Raw genomic sequence first — 22862 nt, forward strand, 5'->3', positions numbered from 1 at the left:
GTCTAATGAAACTCACACACAGAGAAATACATTCATATGGTTTGTTTATTTTCATTGTCAGAAAAACAGTGAACTTTCATGATTGCACTTGCATTTGAATTTCCACACAAAGAACCATAGGCCTATTAGTCATACTGTGAGAAAACGTTATTCTTATCCTCATTCAAAATATAGCAATACATTACAAAATACAGTATATGTTCAGTATGAAAGTATAAAAGCACCACAATAGAGTAAATAAGTATACAAAGTCTTTTTCTGCCACCCAGCAGCTACAATAATCAGCAGGTTACATTTATTCCTTGTACAAAATAAGATATAAAAAGACATTTTGTTCAAAAGTTCAATAACAGCACCACCGAAATCAAATCACATTCACACTTGAACACACACACGCTCTCACAAATGTGCATAAACACTCACAGGTGCAAGGAAATGAAAGAGGATACAAAAGCCTTAGGAAGCACAGGAAGTCAGACGGATGGACTTCCTGTAGAGTGAGAGGGCTGTGATGAGCTCAGCTGTTTATTCAAAACGTAACCTAAAGCCAACAGCAACATCACATGTGATCCTACTGTGGTCAGGAACTTGTCCCAGTGGCCCATTGTCCATGTGTGTGTGTGTGTGTGTGTGTGTGTGTGTGTGTGTGTGTGTGTGTGTGTGTGTGTGTGTGTGTGTGTGTGTGTGTGTGTGTGGGTGGGGGGTGGGGTGGGATTTGAGTGGATCTGTCACGACAAGCTGTCGCGGTGGTGTTGGGTTTGAATGTTCTACGTTCTAGTCGGAGAACCGCTGCATGTCCTCCCTGTGGATGGTGCTGCTGTCTAGAAAGCGGTCGCAGGGGAACTCGATGAGGTCCCCCTCCTCCAGAAGTCCCAGTCGGGGCGGACGACTGCTCTGGAAGCTCGTGAAGTCTGAAGACACGGCCGCCGTTGCCATGGCTGAACGAAACGGTCGCCGGGTGGAGTACATGTGGCGGACATGTACGGCCGACTTCCTCCTCTGCATCCGTCGCTTCAGGCTCCGCCCCAGCCACGCTCCGCCAATAACCAGCAGGAGCACGCCGTTACCTGCCAGGGTTGCCACGGTGACCAGCTGGAGGTCAGAGGTCAGTCCCTGGCCTGAGCGACGCCCCTCCACGAGGGTAACCAATCCGGCGCAATGGTCACGGGGCGCCACCTGACACACTGCTCCTCCCACCACTCCCTCCACACACACCATGTAAGTGACGTCTGGGCTGAGCTCCCGCAGCGTGATGGAGCGAGCGGTGCCACGGGCGTACACGTAGCGGAGGAAGCGGTCGGTGGTCCCAAAGCGATCAAACAGAACCCGGTAGTGGACCTCGTCCGGTCCCGTTCCAAGTCCCGGTGTCTGGTGGTTGTGGTCACGGGTGGTCCAGTGGACCGTGGCAGTGCTAGAGGTGACTTGATCCACGGTCACATTGGTGATGAAATGACGGTTGAACAGACAGGGGTCGTTGACCACGGGTAAGACCTCGTCCTTCTCAGCCCTTAGCATGTCAAAGGCCTCCTCTCTCTGGACTGGAGGTGTGCTCAGCTCTGGGACTGGGCTGTGGGGCTCTGGGGCGCTGCTGGTGGTGAGGGGTTGGGGTTCTCTCGTGGGAGTGTTGTGGCCCAGTGTAGAACCATGTCTACCTTTGTCACCCTTCCCAGCAACCTCTGAAACAGGCAGATTTTTCTTCTTCTTTCTCTTCCTCTTCTCAGTTGATGGAGATTTGTCCACTGTACCTCCTTGGTCTCCCTGGATACCGACCCCTTTTTTCATTTCTTCTTTCTCTTCTTCTCCCTCTCTCCCAACTCTCCTCTCCACATCTACTGTTTCTCTATCCTCTCGTTCTGTCCCTCTCCTACCCACGTTTTTCTCCTGTCCTCCTCCTCTTCCCCTGTCCTCCATCATTCCATTCCCCCCCCTCCTCCCCCTGTCCTTCTCCAAGACCCCGCCACCTCTGCTCTCCTCAGGATTAATTTGGCTCTCACATAATGTGTTCCAGTTCCCAGGGGGTTGCAACTGGGAGTTGTTGACATAGTCCAAATACTTGCCCCTTAGGGTCGCAGGGTGATGACACTGCACGAAAACAGTCAGCAGCTTGCCTTGAGAATGCGCTGAGGTCATCCACCGCTTCAGTTCCCCTAGGCGACAGTCGCACGTCCAGTTGTTGCCATGGAGATCTAACTCGTACAGGAGACTGTTGAGGGCAAATATATTACCGGAGAGACTTGTCAGCCGGTTGTCTTTTAATTTCAATGTCCTAAGGTGCTTCAACTGTGAAAATGCCGTTGAATCCACAGCAGAAATCCGGTTGCGACTTAAATCCAGCTCTTCGACGCGCACGAGCGAGTCGAGAATTCCCGCTGGGATTTCCTCAAGCTCGTTCCCATCAATCAAAAATTCTCTCACGCTCATGAGACCCTTCAAAGCCTCCTTTTCCAAACGAAATATTTTGTTGTTGCTGAGGGAGAGTTTTGACAGTTTCTTAAGATTTTGGAAGACGTGATTACCGACGTGTTGAATTTCATTTTCGGACATTATGAGCGTTGTCAGAGCCCTGAGCTGGGAAAATGTGAAAACATTACGCACAGCTGACTGCTTGTTATGAGACAAGTTTAAAAAGCGGAGTTTGGTGAGCATCGAGAATGCATTTTTGTGGACGTGGTGTAGCTGGTTCGATTCTAGATGGAGATAATGCAGATTTGTGAGCCTTTTAAAAACAGAGTCCTGCAAAATTTCTATTGCGTTCCCATCCAGACGCAGTTTAACAAGGTTCTCCAAATTACCAAACAATTCTGGAGAAATTGTCTGAATATCATTGTTATTACTATATAAAGTAGTCAATTTATTCAGGTGTTGTAAAGTTCCAAGGGGTATGGTTGATAATAGATTATGGCCCAAATACAGCTCCTCTAATTTGGGGAGTTTCTCGAATGCTTTTGGGTGGATGGAATGTATTTGATTGTACTGCAGATTCAGTCTTATTAGATTACTGTACCGCGTGAAGTCAAAAGCGGAGATATTACCGATGAAGTTCCCACCGAGGCTGAAGATGAGCACGTCCTGGGGGACAGTTGAGGCGACTTTGGGCACCGTGCGCAGCCCGCGGTTTGTGCACAGGAGGTGCTGCGCGTGCTGGCAGTCACAGCGTTCTGGACAAAAGTCGCTGGCGGGTGAGGATGATAGTAGCCCGACGCACGAAAAAAGCAGAAAGCAGATGACCGCTATGAAATTACCGGTATCCATTCCCAAATGGCAGTTGGCACAGGCGTCTGAGGCATTCCCTTTGTGTCGATCAAGTGCAGCTAATACGACTCTCCAATCTCACGATGACGTCTGATAGTTCCATGATTCACTTGTTGCTCTGAGAAGTGCATAGGAACATTGTATTTAATGTACCTAGACTGGATCCATTTCTACTCCATATAACAAGTTAATTTGTGCGCTGTGCTATAATATCGTGTGAGGAAAGGTTCACCTCGCTAAAAACCTCCATCCCCAAGTGGTCATCTGGTGCAAATTACAGACCTCCGCAAAAGAGTTCAGGCGCAGAGCGCATACACAAACACACACACTCTCATACACACCGCCTCTCCCCGCCCCTCAGTCCCCACCAGCAGCAGATGTGGACAGCACTTGGCGCACAGGACTTAGTGGTGCGCGCGCTGCGTGTAGCCTATACACACAAACAGACACACTCACGCTGTAACTAATTCAAAAGTTTGGGATGTATGTACACACGTCATATCTAGTTTCCAATCCTCTCTTATTGGAGAGGAACAGAGAGAGATGTCTGAACCCTTTGACCGAGTTTTTCGCGCGCCCCCGCACCCCCGGGGGTCTCATGCTTGGAACAGGCGATGATATGGAGAAAGCAGACGGGAGGCTTTCCTTCCCACGCGGGTTCCACAACGACCCCGCCGCACACGCAGAAGTTATGAAGAAAAGCGCACCTTACTTTAAATATCATAGGTTATCGGCATAATTAAGAAATTATGATATAAGACGTTACTGATGTACACCATTTCAGATTCTTGGATAATGTGATATGCTTGCTTCTATGGCACTGTAAAAGAGTGCATACTGGCTTTCACTCCTGAGGTATGTAGCCAGGTGTAACCAATACAGGTACAGCCTTAAACAGAAACACACTGAACAGCTTAAGAAAGAGTCATTTGCTCCAGTCCTTATCATGGAACAAAAAGCCTGCATAGTTGGGACAAGTCAGTCACGGCTCACAGATGGTTCACATTTCTCCAAGTGGAATTCAGATCATTATGTGTGTGTTAAGACTGCAAAGGCAGGGTGCCAAATCATAATTTAGATCTAGACTTGAAAGAAGGGGAATTAAATACTTGTAGACAATGTACGTTATGTCAGGACACGGTGTGTAGCTCACTGGAAGAGTAGTGTGATTTTGTGTGGGTCTGATGCCCTTTGAGAAAGTGTGCCCTGTATGGAAGTGGGTCTCTGCCAAGACATCTGGACCTTTATGGCACATGAGGTAGAGCACTTACCCACGTTCATCCTCTCCACCACTGGACCTACACCAACACAGGTCGCCAATGAAGGAGGCCCAAGGCACCTGAAAGTAGCTTTGTCATCAAGACATTGTAAATCTTTTTTTTTAAAACATGATCAAGTAGGTTTGATTGAAATTCCAGTCAGACACTAAGCTTTGAGATGGTAGGGGATGTGTGTCAACCATAGGGAGGACAGCCAGTCAATAAAGAGCTACATGCACCCCCCTCACACACACACAGACAAACATACACACACACACTCATCTATGTACACACAAAGTGATTTAACCACCTCTGAGAATGAAAGTGAGTGATGCAGTGTTTTCCAAAGGGTTCTACTGGAAGACCATTGGAGATCCTAAAGGCTGTTGCCAGAACTGAGGAAGGGCCTAGCTTTTGTTCTCATGCATGTCTATCCATAGACATCATACTGTCACTAGTCCTCCCAGCAGTGGGAATATGACTGTTTATGTGACTGTGTGTATATGACAGAGAGAGAGAGAGAAATAGAAAGAGAGAAAGAGAGAGAGCTAGAGAGAGAGAGAGAAAGAAATGTGGACCCACCAGGGAACCCCCCTGTTTCAGCGAGGTCATTTCCTGTCTAGCCCTTCACATGAAATTCTGGTCTCTGCTACACCCCCACTCCCCCTTCCCCGCCATCTCAATCATGCTCTCTCCCTATTTGGTCTCAGTTGGACAGAAGGGAAACGTTTATTGTCCCTGTCGTTCCATCTCAGAGTTAACAGTCAATCCGTTGTGCAATAGAATATAATTGTATAAATTCTGGTCCAAACCAGGTCCGAATCAGGTGTCTGTCTGACCACTGGAATATACAAGGAGGTATTGTTATATTTTAGCCAAAGCATTTGGACGGGTGAGTGACAGGAAGAGAGGAAAGGAGAGGAAGAGATGGAGGAAAAAAAGGCATGCATGACCTGTAGAGACAAATGTTTTTCCCTCTGTCAGTGAGAAGAACAGGAGGGCTGAAGAGATCGAGAGAGATGGAGAATAACAGAGGGAGCCAGACTGAGAAAATGTGCAAATGCATACATTGAAAATGTCTAGAGAGATCAAGAAAGTGGAGAGGGGAAAGAAAACTGAATGGGCAGATAAAATGTTAGACAGAGGATTGTGTTATGGGACCTCTGGAGCTGACCCACTTTTAGACTTTTACAAAGGGAAGCATTGAGGACCCCAGACAGAGCTGTCTGTCACGGTGCCTGAACACAAAGACAGACCCAGTCTGGTTTTATAAAACCATCTTCCCATCGTCTTAATATCGTCCCTCACCTCGCCAACACTGTTGGACTGTTCCAGTCAACACCAGAGCACACTCCCTTAACATAAAGAGAGACCCAATTCTGTCAAAGAGAGAGAGAGACAGACAGAGAGAGAGAGGAAAAGAGAGAGAAAGAGCGAAAGGTTATATCTCTCTTCACTTGAGCACGCCTGTTTTTTTTCCAGAGCATGTTAATGTTACAGTCTGTGTGTGTGAGAGAGAAAAAGAGAGAGTTGGCACCGTATGTAGGTCATCTGAGGAGTGTTAGGTTTCTGTACTGTTGAGTTCTGATGTTGGAACCCCTCCTGTGTTAGAATTCTAGTGTGTGTGCGAGTGTGTGTTTGAATGGGCTCATGGATCTCCAGGACACTATCACACTGTGCATCAGATAGTTCTACATTGTTGCCAAGCATTGTTTCAGAAAAAAACATAATGACACCACAACACTAGCTTAACATACATAACCAGCCTGAGCAGTGGCATGACCATTTATATTTAGGAGACGTTCTTATCAAGAGCGACTTACAGTAAATACAAGGACATAACCCCGAGGAAAGTAGGGTGAAGTGCCTTGCCCAAGGACATAACATCATTTTGCATGGCCGGGAATCAAACCGGCAACCGTTTGATGAATAGCCCGATTCCCTAACCGCTCAGCCATCTGACTCCCCATCCTGACCATGCAGATAGACTAACCCAAACAGGGTGAAGGTGCCCCTAGAAGCTACTGAGCTGAAGTCAGTGTTGCATTAACCCCGCCATGTGTTCATGTTTATAGCATGTAGAAGGTAAGCTGACTAGATCCCTGATGATCACCACCATGAAGAAAAGGTATTTGGTCACTGCCAACAAACAGCTGGAACTCAAATTGACAGTTCTATCGTGTATAGGTCCTACCATAGGATGCACATCACAGAGGCTGGAAGGCTCTCTATGACAAATCAAGTCACACAAGCACGTTTCAAATATGCAAACGCACAAGCACAGAGGGGGATGCAATTAAAGCCATGATTCACCACAAAGGGCTGAGAGGGGTTCTGACAAATTTACACACACACACACACACTCGCACGCACACACTGAAACACAGCAGGTCTCTGGGGTAATGATCAGCTTCACACAAAGTGACGGAAGTCACCTTATTTGAAACACATGCCGGTTATTGTCTGAAAAAAACATGCAATCGCAACAGCCTGCTTTTGTGGAGGACCTCTAGCTAGTCAACAGGCATTAAGAATATGTGAAACAGACTCCCAGCCAAAGCCAAGTGAATGCCACATGAAAAGAGAGTTTTATCTAAAGCTCATGATACCAATCAAGACAAATAGTAGAAGAGGAGGAGGCTCAGCTGGCTTTGTGTTTTACATTGATCTTTTCCAGTTAGACTCATCAACAAATAGTCACTAATACAATCCTGTTTGCGTGTGTAGTGAAGAGAGAGAGAGAGAGAGAGAGAGAGAGAGAGAGAGAGAGAGAGAGAGAGAGAGAGAGAGAGAGAGAGAAAGCAACCTAGCTAGGTGAAAAAGAGCAAAGAATGAAGATGAGGAGATGGAAGAGTGAAGGAGCATTTGGGGAGGCAGGGGGGTAGAGAGTTGACTTGAGCAGCAGCAGCTGTTTAGGTGATTATCCGCTCCCGAGCCAGACATCAACGATCTACACAACACACAGCATTAACTCTCTCTGTCTCTGTGTGTGTTTGTGTGTGGCGGGGGGGCCCGGGGGGTTGTGCAGACCAAGCATCCGTGAAAGTTACTGCGCTAGTTTGCAGGCATACTTGTATGTGCACAAGCAAGTGTACAGTATAGGCATGTAAGTGTGTCTGCCAGTGAGTGTTTGTGTGTGTGTGTGTGTGTGTGTGTGTGTGTGTGTGTGTGTCAGTGTGTGTGGTTGTCTGCAGCAGTGTTGTGTTATGTGAGTGCAGGGAGCACCTGGGCCACATGTCTGCACCCCTTCCCCCCCCCCTCTCTCTCCCTCCTTCCATCCCACCATTCCCGCTTCCTCCAGTCCCTCCCCCAGCTCAACCCAGCTGGTTCCCATCGAGGGGAGAAGACAGAGGAGAAAAAGAGAGAGAGCGAGAGAGCGACAGGGAGAGAGAAGGAGGGGAGAGGGAAATTAAGATATGGAGACAGGGAGAGGGAAGTGAGGGGGATAGGGGTGTAAAGGAAGAAAGAAAGAGTGAGAGAGGGAGAAGGAAAGGGGTATAGAGGGAGGGAGAAAAAGGGAGAGGGAGAAAGAGGGAGAGGAGAGGAGGAAAGGAGGGAGGATTGTGTCCCAGACGAGACCTTGGCTTCACACCCTAGCTTCTGCTGCTACTTATCAGTTTCAACATCACACAAACAACATTCCACAACATTGGACATGTATAAATGTGCCATTCTAATGCTCAGATCAACCTAACACTGTGAGCACTACAAATGGATATCTTGTCCACGGCACTGGTGAGAGGAATAAGAATGTTTGGTAAACGCATTTACCCAGCTCCAGTGTCTGGTGTGAAGGAATTCCACTCCCTTTGACCCTCTGAGTTCTATTCTGCCATTGAGAGAAATAGAGGGGTGGGGGAGGGGTCAGGTGGGGTTAGGGTTTTGAGAGTTTGTGTGAGTGGGGTGGCAGTTGGTGGGTCGACATCTGGAAGTAATTAAAGAGAGTACAATTTCATTGTTCAAAGGCTAAAAGCAAGATATAGAGTAATTGTTGGGAGTGGTAAAAAGAAAGGGGCGCATGTTTGCACAGGGAGAGGGAGAGAAGACAGTGGTCAGGAACAACAAGGGAACACAAGCCATTTATCTCCTGGGATTGATTAACTTATTCATCCTCATTCAAACAATAGAGGAAAAGTGACAGTGTGTTCACTGTCAAGTGTGCAGTCCAATGCCTTCTGTGTGAGATAACAAACACACACTCACACACAAATGTGCCATATAAAAAATGAACACGCTAAACTACTTTTACAGTACTAGATTTCAAACATCCAGTCTCACGGATGCACGTACATCATTGGTTGTGTACAGCTCTTGGTAACAGAAATTGGAGAGAACAAAAAGCAGAGTTGATATCGTCTGGTCTCACATTTAGTGCTAGTCATCCATCAACCCAACTGTAACGTAGGTTAGAGACATGACCATACACATCTGAACTGCAGCTGGGGAGTTCAGTCTCTCAGTGACTGACCTGGTTCAACAGCACCCTCTGCTGTCTGCTACCACAGGGAGCCACTTGTATCCCAACGGCTTTGGAAGGGAAAGTAGGCAACACAACACACCAATCCTTTTCACCACAAAACGTTCCCTTTGACTAGCCTTCTTGGTTGACACCATTATTGTGACTCAAAATAATATATTGTATAGACAATATACTGAGTAGACAGTATGTAAATAATAATAAGTAAAGTAAAGTTGTGTCATACTGTTTTATATACAGTAGGGTCCAAAACTCTGAGACCATATGGGGAATTGAAAACAGAGAAAGCTAAGCATTCTGTGCTATATCACAATAAGCTCTTTGGAACACAGTAAAATTATGTTGGGATAACATAGGTCATCAATTTGTGGAATCAATACATGCTGTTATTAAAGCTTTTTGCTTTTTGCAGCAGGGGATGTAGCAAATACAAAGAAAGATAATCTGACATCCATGTACATTTGTCAAAAATGCCACACAAATTGTTAAGGTGCTATTATTGTTTGTAATGAATATAATTTGTAATACATTCGAAACAAATGCAAAATAAAAGTATCTTAACTAGTTGTCTCAGACTTTTGGATCCTACTACATTTAAAAGTTTATGCTATAACTTTGTTGTTTAACCAATGTTCCAAAAGGGTTTTGGCCTCACTCCAAACAGTCAGAAACAACAGCACACAGGACATAAAATACAACAAACAACATTAAAGCACATCACGTACAGACTGCTTTCTTAAGTTTGTCATACTTTAGATAAACACAATCAATGTACCAAGTCATAGGTACAAAGGTTTTTCTATTCAGCCATGTAATCATGTGTCTGAAACAGGAAAATAAACAGATAAACACCATTTTGTATGTTGTCTTGTCTGTTGTTAGCTGTGGGAGAGGATCTGTGTGAGGTGTTAGGCCAGGGCGTGACATAGCACTATCAGCTTTATCTGGCAGTTTGATCTAATGAAGTCTCTGATTAAACAAACACACACAAACACATACACAGATACCTACATCGATATTCTGACGACCCTAAATGTAATTATAGGTATAATTATATCAAGTATTGCTATACCACTTCAGAGTCTTACAGACAGTGCACATTTCTTGAGGATTCTAAATACATCTGCACTTACTGACGTCTTGGCAATAGCCACACCCAAGACAAGCTCGCTTCAAAGAGAAACTTTGGTTCTTTTTGTTTTGCCTATATCTGTTGGCATGCCAACAGAGCTAAGGCAGGAAGGCTCCCTCTCCATGCAAAGAAGGAAATTTGCTTCGTTGAGTAAACAAATCGTGAACAAGGCAGGGCCCTTCAGACATAATTGGACCGGGATTCTGCGAACGGATGAGACCAGGAGCAAAGTTCTAAAATCCCAAACAAGTACACGCATGCTCGAGCACATGCACGCACACCAACACACACACACAGAAGCGAATACAATTGTGCAATTGCAACAACAAAAGATTTGTTGATATAAATTCGATTTTTAATTGATATAAAACATTATTAACAGCGTTGTTTTTTTTATTATCATTTACACAGAACATATGGTATCAGGTCCTAACATATATGTTATATCAGCAACGAAATTCGTTTTCCTTTTCACCTGGAATTTTATGTAGGCTACTGTAGGCACGTCAGATGGTCCATTTCAAAAGCACACGCCCCCTTACCTTAGCTGAGTGACGTGTCACTTAATACACGAGAATTATTGGCTACGATAGACTTCAGTTATTTCAACCTACCGGTATGTCACTCCCATTTTACAATGCTTGTTTTACCATACCTAAGGAGGAGCACTAGATTTTCACTCAACTGTTTCCTGTTCTGGACATCATAAACTATAGTTTACATCTAAAGAAAGTAAGCTTTGTTTTTCATAGATGTGTTGCTCATATGTTACATGTCTCCGTATTTGCATTGGACTGTTTATCCGTTACTAGTAGAGTCAGCTACAGAGTAGTGTTCTCGTCGCATTTCTCTTGGTTTTGGTCTTTGTCATTTCACTGCCAAAATATTTCTTTCGATAGAATTATTAATGGACTAACTCCGTGCCAGGAAGGAAGGGGTCAGCTGTCAGACGACTCCAATGGTCAATTTTTCACTGTGTAATGGATATCTGTTCCGAGTCTTTCGTCTTAGGGAAAGCTGTTCATTTTGTCTGCTTGGAGCTATTAGAATGAGGTTGGTGTCTGGGAATGAGTGGAAATGCGGTCTCGTCACCTTTGGTACTACGACTTTCACTTGTGTAGCCTACAGTAGGCTAGTCTACCAACAAATTTGCCTCTCATGTTACACGCTAAAGATACGGAAGTTTTTGTAATTATAACTGTTTACAGGTCTAGCTGTGTATGATAGTGTGATGCCTCGAAATTCCAAGTAGCCTTAACTATCGAACATACATTCAACTTTTTAATTTAGACGCTATATGGTGTCAGTCAGGCTATGCATGGTAAATCGGTTCGCTACCGTTTCTTTGCCATTCAAGTAGGCTACATTCAAACCTAGATATGCGCATGTATTGACATTAAATTGCCTTTGGGGACGTTCCACCTTGTAGGCTACATCTGAACTTGCGGTCATCTGCTTATGGGAAATTCTCATTGAGACATTTCAAGTGCTCAAACGTCCAACATGGCAGTGACTCACTTGGAGTGACTTACTCACACCCTCTTTGGTGAACACCCACTTAAAGACTTAGGAAGCCCAGTAGTTACTGTTTCCCCCAGTAATAGGCTAAAGTGGTGTTTCTGAAAATACCCGCGCTAGATTTCTTAAAACGGTTTTGTCGGGTTAGGTGGGGTGTGACCCACATTCCAACCGAGCAGGTCGGCACCGAGAGAGAAAAACACTTTTCAGTCGGTGACGGCTCGTGGTCTATAAATAGACCCATGTTTTATGCCCTCAGAAGCCCAAACAAACTGAATATATTCCCGCCCTTGCCATCGGTTGTCTCCATGGTAACTCGTTGGGAAACGTGCATACATTTCTCTTGTTTCAGTTTGCCTGAAAAAGATAGTCTTGCTTCCTTATATACAGTAGACCTTCTGAATCTAATGTCCACAAATCCATTGGTCCTGATAACAGCTTGGTCCTTCAGTTTAGGGAGGAACCCCTGTCAGCTTCAAATGGTGTTGGATACCTTTCACGTGAATATTCATGCGCAATTACCTTACATATCACTTTCAAACATAAAAGCTGTATGCTACTGCATGTAAATAGGTCAGTACTTAAGGCCATTGCAGCCATACAGAGACAGGGTCAGGGGTCAAAGGAGGGTTGCAGACGGTATTACCAGGAAGTCACCCACACACACTCTCCGTCCAGTTTTGGGGATGATCTTCTGGATGATCCTGGATCTGTCGGTTAGACCATTTTACGCCAGCTCTTAGCATTAGAAGCTCTAATGCTAATTCTACGATGCAGCTTTGCGTTCCTTTGCCGTGCTGCAGGATTCTGTTAGGTTGGTAACAGCCAGAGCCACAGATGGACCATCTGTAAAAAACCATTTGCCTGTCAGGCAGTCACGGAGGGTGTGTGTGTTGAATGGTTGTTCTAGTTATCCTCCAGCCCCAGATGGATGGGCTTCATACACCAGACTGTCTGTTCTCCAAGCCTTTCATCCTCACTCTAGAAACCCTGCAGTGAAACTGTTGCATGACCGTGGAGTCATGCACAAGTGCACCACTCGAGGTGGAGGATATCAGAGGGAGGGAGTCAGATGGCTGAGCGGTGAGGGAGTCGGACTAGTAATCAGAAGGTTGCCGGATCGATTCCCCAAATGACTTTGTGTCCTTGGGCAAGGCACTTCACCCCAGTTGCCTCGGGGGGAATGTCCCTGTACTTACTGTAAGTCGCTCTGGATAAGAGCGACTTCTGCTAAATGACTACATGTAAATGTAAATATCACCGGTTGAATCGGCCAAACCCCCGATCAAATTACAAAACGAATTGGGCAGTTGGTTGCAGCTTGATCAAATCGATATAATTCCAATTAAATAGTGAAACAATATGTAATGAAGTTGATTAAAAAAAAAAAAACTGACACATGAGCTATACATATACATACATTTTACGGTATAGTATACTCAATAGTGTTGCAAAGTTTTGAGAGTACAATATTGACAAGGTGCAAGGCCTACTGAACCCACAGATGGATCACTTTTGACCAGCCGTGTCGATTACCAAGCTCTGCTGTGCTGGTCAGGTCCAGGGAAGGAGCTTGTGTAGCTCACGAGGTGTCACTGATCCGCCTGTGGTTGTGACTTCTGCAGTGATCCTTTGGACCAGGAGAGTCAGGTGAAGCAGGCTGATCGCCAGGCTCAGATTTCATTTCACTCTGACTCGAGCCAGTGGGTGTTCTCAATGAAAAACACTAGACTCTGGGAGCCACTGCTCTGCTTTGTGTCTTACCATAATGTTTTGCCTGATAACATGTCATTTTGGTTCCGGTGTTTTGTGTTGCTACCCGGACAGTTGAGCAGTACGTCGGTTGAATGTGGAGGTGGTTCATAAAAAAAGCTGAATAAATAAAGACTCTCTGTCGTCATATTAAGAAGGATAAAAGTAGGGACTTTACCTCTGTACTCTGTTCAGAAGTCACCTTGTCATTTTAGTTTCAGTATTCATCATCGGATTTCTTTCAGGCTGTTCCAGCGTGTCTGTTAATAAACCAATGCATTGTGGGAAACTGTATTCTGTATTCATGCAGCTTGCCTTGCCTATGCATATAATAGAAATGCTAATGAGCAATGTGTCTTTGACCTTTAGAAAGGAGACTTGAATGCCATGAAGTAGGAAGGCCACATTTTCACAAACTGTTCAATCAACATTTACGGGTTGGAACAGGTGTTCTGACCGTAATGTTCCACAAAAAGACCTCTTAACATTTATACCCCTTGTTTAGTCTTTATGTAGACAGCGGGCCTGATCCTGTGACAGCTCACCTGGTCAGATCCAAGGTGTAGTGGTATTAATGATTGACTATATTACATAAACCTGAAGGCCAACCCAGAACTTAGAACATAGACCTACTTAAGTGGCGTACCAAATTCAACAAACCGCTGAGGTAAGTTGGTCACCCTGTCACTAGGCTTTTCTACACGTTATCTGATGGCTGTCAAAGGTATTTTAGCAGTTAGCATGCTAAAGTCGACACAAGTAAATGCTGAGGGTGTGTTAATGCTGACTTCTGTCAACATTGTAAATGCTTTTCGGTTAAGGATTCTAACTTTAGCTGCAAACACTCCAAGTGAGTGGTGTGTGAAATACAAATGATCTTGTGGAAGGCAAAGGTTTATGGAGTAAATGTTCTGTAAGTGGACAGAGTGGTGGTTACCCCCCTCCCTCTCTAGCAGAGTTTACTTAGGAGATGGTATCTGGAGAGCAGTTTGGGTTGTGTGTTGGATTAGTCGGTTGTGGAGGCAGAAGCAATGTGTCCCTGGTTAACACACTGTTATTGTTGCCTACTAGTGCAGCTAAAAAGTTGTCTATGTACAATGGTGAAAATATAGTGTTAAAGTCTTGCTTTCCTTTCTTAACACAGGGCACATTCCTTCCTGTTGATGACTCATGTCCTGAGCATGGTTCTGACTCTAAGTGAGGTTTAAGGGTAACCAGACAGTGAACACACCCACATACTGAAACAGACCAACTTCATGATTAGACCGATGTATCCACTCCTCACTGTTTCCACATAAATGTAGACTGTGTGCTGGGGAAATCATCTCAAAACATGTCATTGTACTAGGGTGGTTGCTATTGGGAGTGGTTCACTTCTCTCTTTCTCTCTCTCTCTCTCTTTCTCTCTCACACACATATACACAGGTAAAGACATGTCTCTTAAGGAATGTGTAGACTTAAGTGTTACATCATCTCATCAGGAAGAAACTCTTCTGTCTGAAAGTCTTCTGTGTTAGTTCTGTATTGCAATAGTGTTTCCTAAGGTCCCCCTGGATCATCCTATTGAACTGAATCCATTTGAATTAAGGACGGCATGTTTCCTAATGTTTTGGGCTGTAAGAGACACAGTAATAGATGTGTGTAGGCACTCATGTCTGTCTTCATGGTGTTAGCTAAAGCTTGCCTCACAGCTGCACTAGCTATCGCCAACTGAAACTGGCCCTGCACAGTTCTGTGATGTTAGTTCATGCTGACCGACTCTATCGCAGTTTGAAAGACTGTAGCTGATTATGTAATGCTGGTTTATTGACTCACTGTTGGATGGTTATAGCCATGGTCAGCAGTATAGACCTTGACATTGATGGGGCTCATTTACATTTTACTGGGTGCAGTGAAGATTGTGGCTTCCAAATAGTTTGCCCTGTCCTTTCTTCTGTGACACATTTCTCTCTTTCCCTTACTCTCTCTAGTTCAGATCGTTATGGCGATGCCTGCTTGATGCCAGAATCAGGTGATGCTCCAGGACATCCCAACATGACCTCTATCGCTATAGTTTCCAAGGAAACAAGATTGGACAAAGTTAAACCTCCGAGTCACAGAAAGATGACATCATCATCACCCACCCACAGCGATAGCAGCGGCTCCCCCAAACATGACCGCAACCAGGTTTGTGCGCATTCGTATGTGCATGTTTGTGTGTGTGCAAGTATTCATCAGTGTTTATGTGTGTGTGTATAGCTCCTGCTCTTGTAAGCAGCACATTTATTTCCTCTCTCTCTCTCTGTATCGATCTGTCTCTGTGTACAGGACAGCTGGGAGATTGTGGAAGGGCTGAGGGGGGTACCAGCCAGCATGCAGGAACCAGACAAACAGGAAGGTCTCCTGCTGAAGAGGAGGAAGTGGCCTATGAAGGGATGGCACAAGGTAGACCTATCACCTTCCTCCTTCTCACCTCCCCAAACCTTCATGCTTACCTTGGTAGCTTATTTCATTGAAACACATGAATAAGCTGATGGTATGCTATAACCACACAGTGGTTAGTTAGTCGATATCGGTCCACCACTCAAGGTCTTGGAGGGACCTGACAGTGTTTGGTGGAAGATACTGAAAGAAGAGGGTTTCTGTCTGTTGCTTACACAGTGATTATATACACTCCTGATAAAGCACTTACGGGTAGCATTTGAATGGAATGTTTTGAATGGCATCGTCTTATCACTGAAAGACACGGTTCCTCATGGAAATGTGAAGTCATACTGTTGACACCTGTTCTTGGATAGGTGAGGGGTTGGAATGAGACGGGCGGTTAGACTAAGCACAGTTTTCTCTGCTCTGTTCAGAGGTACTTCGTTCTGGAGAAAGGTATCCTGACGTACTCGAAACGGGGGACAGATGTATGTATATTGTCTTATTTCACACACACACACAGACACACACACACAGACAGACAGACAGACACACACACACACACACAGACTAAACTTTGACAACTACTTTTCAGCTCAAGAAGGGAAAACTGCATGGCTGTATCGATGTGGGTCTGTCTGTTATGTCAATCAAGAAGAAGGCCAAGTGCATAGATCTGGACACTGAGGACAATATCTATCACCTCAAGGTAACACATGGTGACACACTCACTTACATGGAAACACACACACAACAGAAGCATTTACTCGGTTCACTCTTGTCATGTGACAGGTGAAGTCGCAGGAGCTGTTTAATGATTGGGTGTCCAAGCTCCGACATCATCGCGTGTTCCGTCAGAACGAGATCGCCATGTACCCGCACGAGAGACACCTTATCCCCTCTCACCCCTGCTCCTCACCCCACGACGCTGCGTCCATGAGGAAGGTAAAGAACGCTCTCAGTCAGCTTTCAGATTCCGTATTTTTAGGTTTTTCCTGCGTCGGTTGGCGTCTGTTGTTTTTGCGAGCGTCATGGTTACGTGGTTGTTAATCTCTCTTTTTCATTCTCTCCGTTAGAAGTTTACTCTCACCAAACAGGCTTCCCTCCACCAGGCTAAGGTCAGCGTGTGGCTCCACTCCTCAGAAGACATGGAGAAATGCTGCAGAGGTAGCCATGACAACGACTCAATCCATTTATCTTTCCATCTGTCTGCTGGTGTCATTTCTTTCTTTTTTGGGGGGGGCGAGTACATTTTATCTGTTTATTTCTCTGCAAAACCCTCATTTTCCTTTCTCTCTCTCTTTTATTTCTCTCTCTCTTCTCTCTCTTTTATTTCTCTCTCTTTTCTCTCACTCTTCTTTCTCTCTCTCTCTCATTGACTCTTTCTTTGCGTCCCACACTCTCTCCAGATCTTGAGGAGTGCGAGTCTTACCTGTTGGAGCTTAACCTACTGCTGAAGAGCATGGAGGTTCTCCATCGAACTTACTCTGCTCCAGCTATAAGCGCACTACAGGTACATTTATATATACAGTACCACCCCAGCAGTTTATATGTGTATGTTGCTGGTATCTGCTCACACACCACAACTTGTTTGGTCTATATAAACATGTCTCCCTTCCCAGGCCTCCACTTATGACATTCCTAAGAAGGAAAAAAGGGGCCCGAGGAGGTGGCGTTCCAAAAACTATGGTAAAGACGGCAAAGACACCAAAGACAGCAAGTCCATGCTGCAGGTAATGTTGCCAAGCAACGTCAAGTCTTGATGTAAACCGCCACTGTGTTGATATCTACAGCTACTTGATGTCTGCAGTTGCCGTATTGATGTCATGTGATGAGGTCAACAGGATATCTCAAGAATCCGTTAGGATGTTCATTAGGCCCTCCCTCCGCTCCCCAGGTCCCCAGCTGCATCTCCTCATCAGCATCAGGTCCCCCTCGTTTCCATGCCTCCAACCCCAACCTCTCTTCCTGTGAGCCCCACAGCCAGGAGGCCTGCCTCGAGTCCCCAGACTCGCCTACAGACGCATCCCGCCTCCAGGAGGACTTCTGCAGGCTCGCCAATAACAGTAAGCCCCCTAGTGCCAAGGGTCATATTTATTTCTCTCACTTTTAATGAGGAAAAGTGCTCATTAAATCCCTCTTCTTTTCTCTGACTCATTTTCTCTGTCTGTAGTTCACTCCACCCTGAAGTCGGCCTACTCCTCTCTGTCAGCAGAGAGAGACAAACTGAGACACACTGTGGACATGCAGGCTCCGCCCCCTGCACAGGTTATGGGCCTGAAAAACTCCTACGCCTCAGTAAGCATGCGATTGGCTCTGTGTGTGACAGGTGTTAAATATTTTATTGTCTTGTGGGACAAGAGCATGACAATCACACTCATAATTGTTTATTCCTCCAATAAGGACTCTCCAGATGGTTCCCGCCCTCTTGTTCACCAGGAGTCCAATGACAGTAGAGGATCCATCCCTGAATCTTTGTCTGAGTTTTTTGATGCCCAGGAGCACCTTCTCTCTTCCAGCTCTTCTGAGAACGAGGTCAGACGCCTCCTTCTTCCTGTGCCCCAACCAATCAGCTCATGAGCACAAAATTCATTTCTCAAAATGCTGAAAAGGAAGGATGTGGGTTTTTGTGTCTTTTAAATACATTGTGCTTGCACTCAAGCAGCGGGCTGCCGCCTGTGTGTTGTCTATAGGTATCGGATGACGACTCGTATATCAGTGATGTCAGCGACAGTGTTTCCATGGATACCTTCAGTAACGAAGGAGGCAGTGAAAGACACGACTCAGGTACCATGTAGCTACAGTGTACTGTACTGTATCTGACACACACACATCTAGTAAATGTATCAACCTGGGATTAAACAAAAACAACAGCAAGTATTTTCTCCCTTTTTTTCCGGTCTACACCCAAAACAAGAATGTAAACCCACCTTCCATCTCCTCTACCTGATTCAAAGCCCTCTAAAACCCTCTTTCCCTTCTTCCCAGGTTCTGGGGGTACTGGTTTGCCCCTCCAGCCTCGCCGGCGCTCTGCCCTGCCAGCCCCCAGCCCCAGCACGGGAGGGGTGAGCCTGTGGAACATCCTCAGGAACAACATTGGCAAGGACCTGTCCAAGGTGGCCATGCCCGTTCAGCTGAACGAGCCGCTCAACACCCTGCAGAGGCTGTGCGAGGAGCTGGAGTACAGTGAGCTTCTGGACACGGCCAATCACACCAAGGACCCCTACCAGCGCATGGTGAGTAGCAGCACACACATACACTCAGACACATACACAGAGAGAGTCTCATTGGCTTTCTGTCTTCTATGCAGGTTTATGTGGCAACGTTTGCAGTGTCTGCCTACGCGTCGAGCTTCTTCAGAGCGGGGAGTAAACCTTTTAACCCTGTCCTGGGGGAGACGTACGAGTGTGACAGACCAGACAAGGGCTTCAGGTTCATAGCAGAACAGGTAGAGGACTAGAAATGCCTCCGGAACATTCACAAGCATGTCATAGGAGCCTCCGGAACATTCACAAGCTTCGAGGATATTGTTCTGTCATGGTATATCCTGTGTAAATCACTGTCTTTCTCGTTCTTCCTCTCCTTCTCAGGTGAGCCATCACCCACCTGTTTCTGCATGTCACTGTGATTCTAAGAACTTCACCTTCTGGCAAGGTGAGACTTGAGCAATGTCATGTTTATGATAAGCAGCTGCTAACCAGGCCTGGACTCTAGCATGACTCACAGTGCAGTCAAATTCAATCAGTTCTTCCAAGGGTGTGTGTTCATGCCTGCTTGCGTAATACACCTGCCTCAACCTTGCTGGCTTGCCTTTTGTCTCTCAGATGTCCGATGGAAAAATAAATTCTGGGGGAAGTCCATGGAAATTGTTCCCATAGGAACCACCCATGTCACCTTACCTGCGTAAGTGTCCTTTTGTGTCTGTTTCTGTGGTTAGGCATACTGTGTGTGTGTGTGTGTGTGTGTGTGCGTGTGTGTGTGTGCAGGTGTGCACCTAGACAGGTAAAAGAATAGTGTGTTTTTGGTTCTCCTCAGGTTCAAGGACCACTATGAGTGGAACAAAGTGACTTCCTGTATCCACAACATCCTGAGTGGTCAGCGCTGGATCGAACACTACGGAGAGATGTCAATCAAAAACATGGACAATGACGTTTGCCAGTGCAAAATCACCTTTGTCAAGGTTAGTCAGACCTAGAGGACACTTCATGTTGTGTGTGTTCTGTTGCAGTTTTTTCCGTCACGGCTTGATGTACTAGTCAACCAACCAGCACCATCTGCTGGGAACCAAGGGAATTGGTTCTGGTAAAAACGAATCTAGAAAAGATAGCAGAAACTGGGAAAGATATTGGTGTTTGGAATAAATAAACCTTAAGTAACAACACTGATGTGAAACCAGCACAGTCGAGACACTATAAAACGTTGAAAATCTCTTGATCATAGAAACAGCAAACAGGGTTCGTAAGGGACTTCAGTACATGACATAATCACATGTAAGCATGACTGTTTATGAATAGATCAAAGACATGTATTTAATAATAAAGATACCTATCATGAAGAATAAAAGTTACATGACAGTGCTTAAGTGTAATCAATAAATATTAACGACATGGACGTCTCCTGTGTTAATGTTACACAAGGTCAAGGAAAACCTTACAACTTCTCAATATCAACAATTGCACATGAACCTTGGAGGTTCCAGGCGTTACATGCCATCTATGCTAGTCATATAACTCTCAGGAAACTCAATGTTGATCTTACTAAATGTTTTCATTTTGGAGTAATTTGTTGGTTTCCTCGATTCAAAGGCAAGATCTTGGAACTCCACGGTGAACGAGATAGAAGGCGTGGTCACGGACAAAGAGGGGCGTGTCCTCCATACCTTATTTGGGAAGTGGCATGAGGGCGTGTACCAAGGGGCCCCTCCTTCTGCAACCTGCATTTGGAGAGCAAGTGAGTGATAGCACCCCGGAATTGTCATTCGCACCAAGGCCAGTGATGTGACAGTGACAAGTTGTGGTAATATGAGATCAAGTTGTCATTGTCATAACTCAAGTGCATGTGTGTGTGTAGACCCTATGCCAGTGAACCAGGAGCAGTACTATGGCTTCACCCAGTTTGCAGTGGAGTTGAATGAGCTGGAACCTGCTGTAAAAGCTCTGCTGCCCCCCACTGACACACGCTTCCGCCTCGACCAGAGGTACACACACTGTCTCTCTCGCTGTCTGTCTCTCTCTCTCCCTGTCTGTCTCTCTCTCTGTCTCTCTCTCTGTCTCTCTCGCTGTCTGTCTCTCTCGCTGTCTGTCTCTCTCGCTGTCTGTCTCTCTCTCTCTCCCTGTCTGACTCTCTCTCCCTGTCTGTCTGTCTCTCTCTCTCTGTCTGTCTGTCTCTCTCTCTGTCTCTCTCCCTGTCTGTCTGTCTCTCCTTCTCACCTGTCCATCTCTCACTCTGCACCCTCATCTGTTACGAGGCACTCATGTATATGTTCTGTCTCTCTTAGGTGTCTGGAGGAGGGGAACGTGGAGGGAGCAGAGGAGCAGAAGCAGAGGATCGAGCAGCTCCAGAGAGAGAGGAGAAAGGTGCTACAGGACAACAACATGCTGCATCAGCCACGCTTCTTCAAGTAGGTCACTGCTCCATGCCTGTCTGTTTGTGCTGGAGGGACTAGGAAGAGAGATAGAGAGAGAAAGCCATTGTGTGTGTTTAGAGAGGGGCTCACACACGAGCATAATGTCATGTGCATGACAAACAGTTAGTGTCACATGTTAATATCTGGCTACATCAATGCAGCCTAGTGCATGGCTGTGTTCTGTAGCTGGTTTCTTAGGTTTTTTTTGTACTTTAGTATGTGTATTACAGCGCACACACAGATTCTACAGATAAACCCTTCTTGCAGGCAGGCTATACCAGTTAACTACAGGCACAAGTATTACTGAAAGATATGAGAGTCTGTCTGTGGTAGACGTATTGTGTTTTTAATTTTTTGACAGGAAATCCAAGGATGACACATGGGTGAGCACCAACACGTACTGGGAGAGGCGGAAGGATCCGGGATTCTCCAAGGTGGACTTCCCTGTGTTGTGGTGACTTCACACCACACCCGCCCCACCTTAAACCGCTTCTCATAGGGAGAGATCAAAACCCCAGCCTGCGCCTGTGGACTGCTACTGTCCAATCTGACCCAATGGTTAACGGCTGCCCTGTGTCAGGGTAACCCAGGCCAAAAATGGACCTACTTCCTGTTTCAGGGTTGAGTGGATCCCCTTAAAGCTAAGAGGAGGACTTTTTCATGATGTTGTTGCTTAGCTTTCAGGGGTCTTTTTTTCATTTCATTCTTTAACACATTCTTTGTGTTCGTATGTAGTGTGTACTTTCATTTTCTTCTTTGCTGGCTCTGATTGAAATGTTGTCATATCATATGTTCTGATGCAGTCCAGACACCCATGTGCCTTGTTATATAGAGTAAGAATACTCAGAAATCAGTTGTAGCAAAATATGCTAGCACACTGTTATTTCCAGATGTCGTTTTACAACTTTTTGTTATTTCTAAGTGCCTTGGGGCACTTGTATGATATGATATCATGTCAAGCCTGTTCCTGTGTGATCCATGTGGAAGTACACACGGTTCTGAGTGAACACTCTTATGATGTCACAATCCAGACTGTCTCAATCCTAGTCTCACTACAGTGTGACAGGATTCGAAGACGTCTAAGAAGAATGCTGCCTTGTTGAGATCAGTCATTATGAATGTCGCTGAAAAATATAGCAATAATACTGTGTCTAAAATAAAGATAGGCAATGCAAAGTAAAACCATTTAATTCCCGTGTGTGTAGTTCATCAAACTGATTGTTGGGTATATTTGAATGCGTGTTTGTGTGTGTTGAGCAGACATGAGATAATTAGGCACGTACCACTTTTGGTTAGTTAGTAGTTCAGTTCTAGGGTATGTTGAGCAAGGGATGGACAAGGTGTGGTGACTGGTGAAACATTTTCAAATTTTGTGTTTTATTTTTATTTGGTATATGTGACTAGCTATTCTGTGGATGATGTAAATACAATTGAAATGTAGAA

At 45.4% G+C, this 22862-nt stretch overlaps 2 protein-coding genes across 4 annotated transcripts; one reads left to right on the forward strand and one right to left on the reverse strand.

Moving 5' to 3' along the window:
- Window positions 1-27: 27 nt before the first annotated feature.
- On the reverse strand, window positions 28-3617 carry tril (TLR4 interactor with leucine-rich repeats). The gene is made up of 2 exons (XM_047019772.1): window positions 3485-3617; window positions 28-3370 (listed from the first exon to the last, which is right to left on the reverse strand). Exon 2 carries the CDS (start codon window positions 3250-3252, stop codon window positions 775-777), a length of 2478 nt encoding a protein of 825 aa, XP_046875728.1. The 5' UTR covers window positions 3253-3370; window positions 3485-3617; the 3' UTR covers window positions 28-774.
- A 7127-nt stretch (window positions 3618-10744) lies between these two features.
- Window positions 10745-22601, forward strand: osbpl3a (oxysterol binding protein-like 3a). 3 transcript variants are annotated; one of them, XM_047019145.1, is made up of 22 exons: window positions 10745-10852; window positions 15361-15556; window positions 15698-15814; window positions 16228-16281; window positions 16389-16502; window positions 16586-16738; window positions 16870-16960; window positions 17203-17306; window positions 17416-17526; window positions 17691-17859; window positions 17967-18091; window positions 18197-18328; window positions 18487-18580; window positions 18782-19029; window positions 19104-19241; window positions 19384-19447; window positions 19618-19696; window positions 19829-19973; window positions 20599-20743; window positions 20864-20990; window positions 21291-21413; window positions 21781-22601. In XM_047019145.1, the coding sequence occupies exons 2-22, from the start codon at window positions 15389-15391 to the stop codon at window positions 21875-21877; spliced, it is 2598 nt and encodes an 865-aa protein (XP_046875101.1). In that variant the 5' UTR covers window positions 10745-10852; window positions 15361-15388; the 3' UTR covers window positions 21878-22601. The 3 variants fall into 3 exon arrangements, with proteins under 3 accessions (XP_046875101.1, XP_046875099.1, XP_046875100.1); XM_047019143.1 differs by having other exon boundaries at window positions 17967-18328; XM_047019144.1 differs by having other exon boundaries at window positions 16873-16960; window positions 17967-18328.
- Window positions 22602-22862: the final 261 nt, after the last annotated feature.

This window comes from Hypomesus transpacificus, chromosome 4 (genome assembly GCF_021917145.1).
Source record: "Hypomesus transpacificus isolate Combined female chromosome 4, fHypTra1, whole genome shotgun sequence".
In the NCBI taxonomy this organism is placed as follows: domain Eukaryota; kingdom Metazoa; phylum Chordata; class Actinopteri; order Osmeriformes; family Osmeridae; genus Hypomesus; species Hypomesus transpacificus.

Bases quoted from the DNA above. Each gene is read 5' to 3' on its own strand.
- osbpl3a (XM_047019143.1), top strand. From the start codon at position 15,389: ATGCCAGAATCAGGTGATGCTCCAGGACATCCCAACATGACCTCTATC. The intron at 15,815-16,227 runs GTAGACCTATCA...TGCTCTGTTCAG, and splicing joins CTATGAAGGGATGGCACAAG to AGGTACTTCGTTCTGGAGAA. The intron at 20,744-20,863 runs GTGAGTGATAGC...GTGTGTGTGTAG, and splicing joins AACCTGCATTTGGAGAGCAA to ACCCTATGCCAGTGAACCAG.
- tril (XM_047019772.1), bottom strand. From the start codon at position 3,252: ATGGATACCGGTAATTTCATAGCGGTCATCTGCTTTCTGCTTTTTTCG.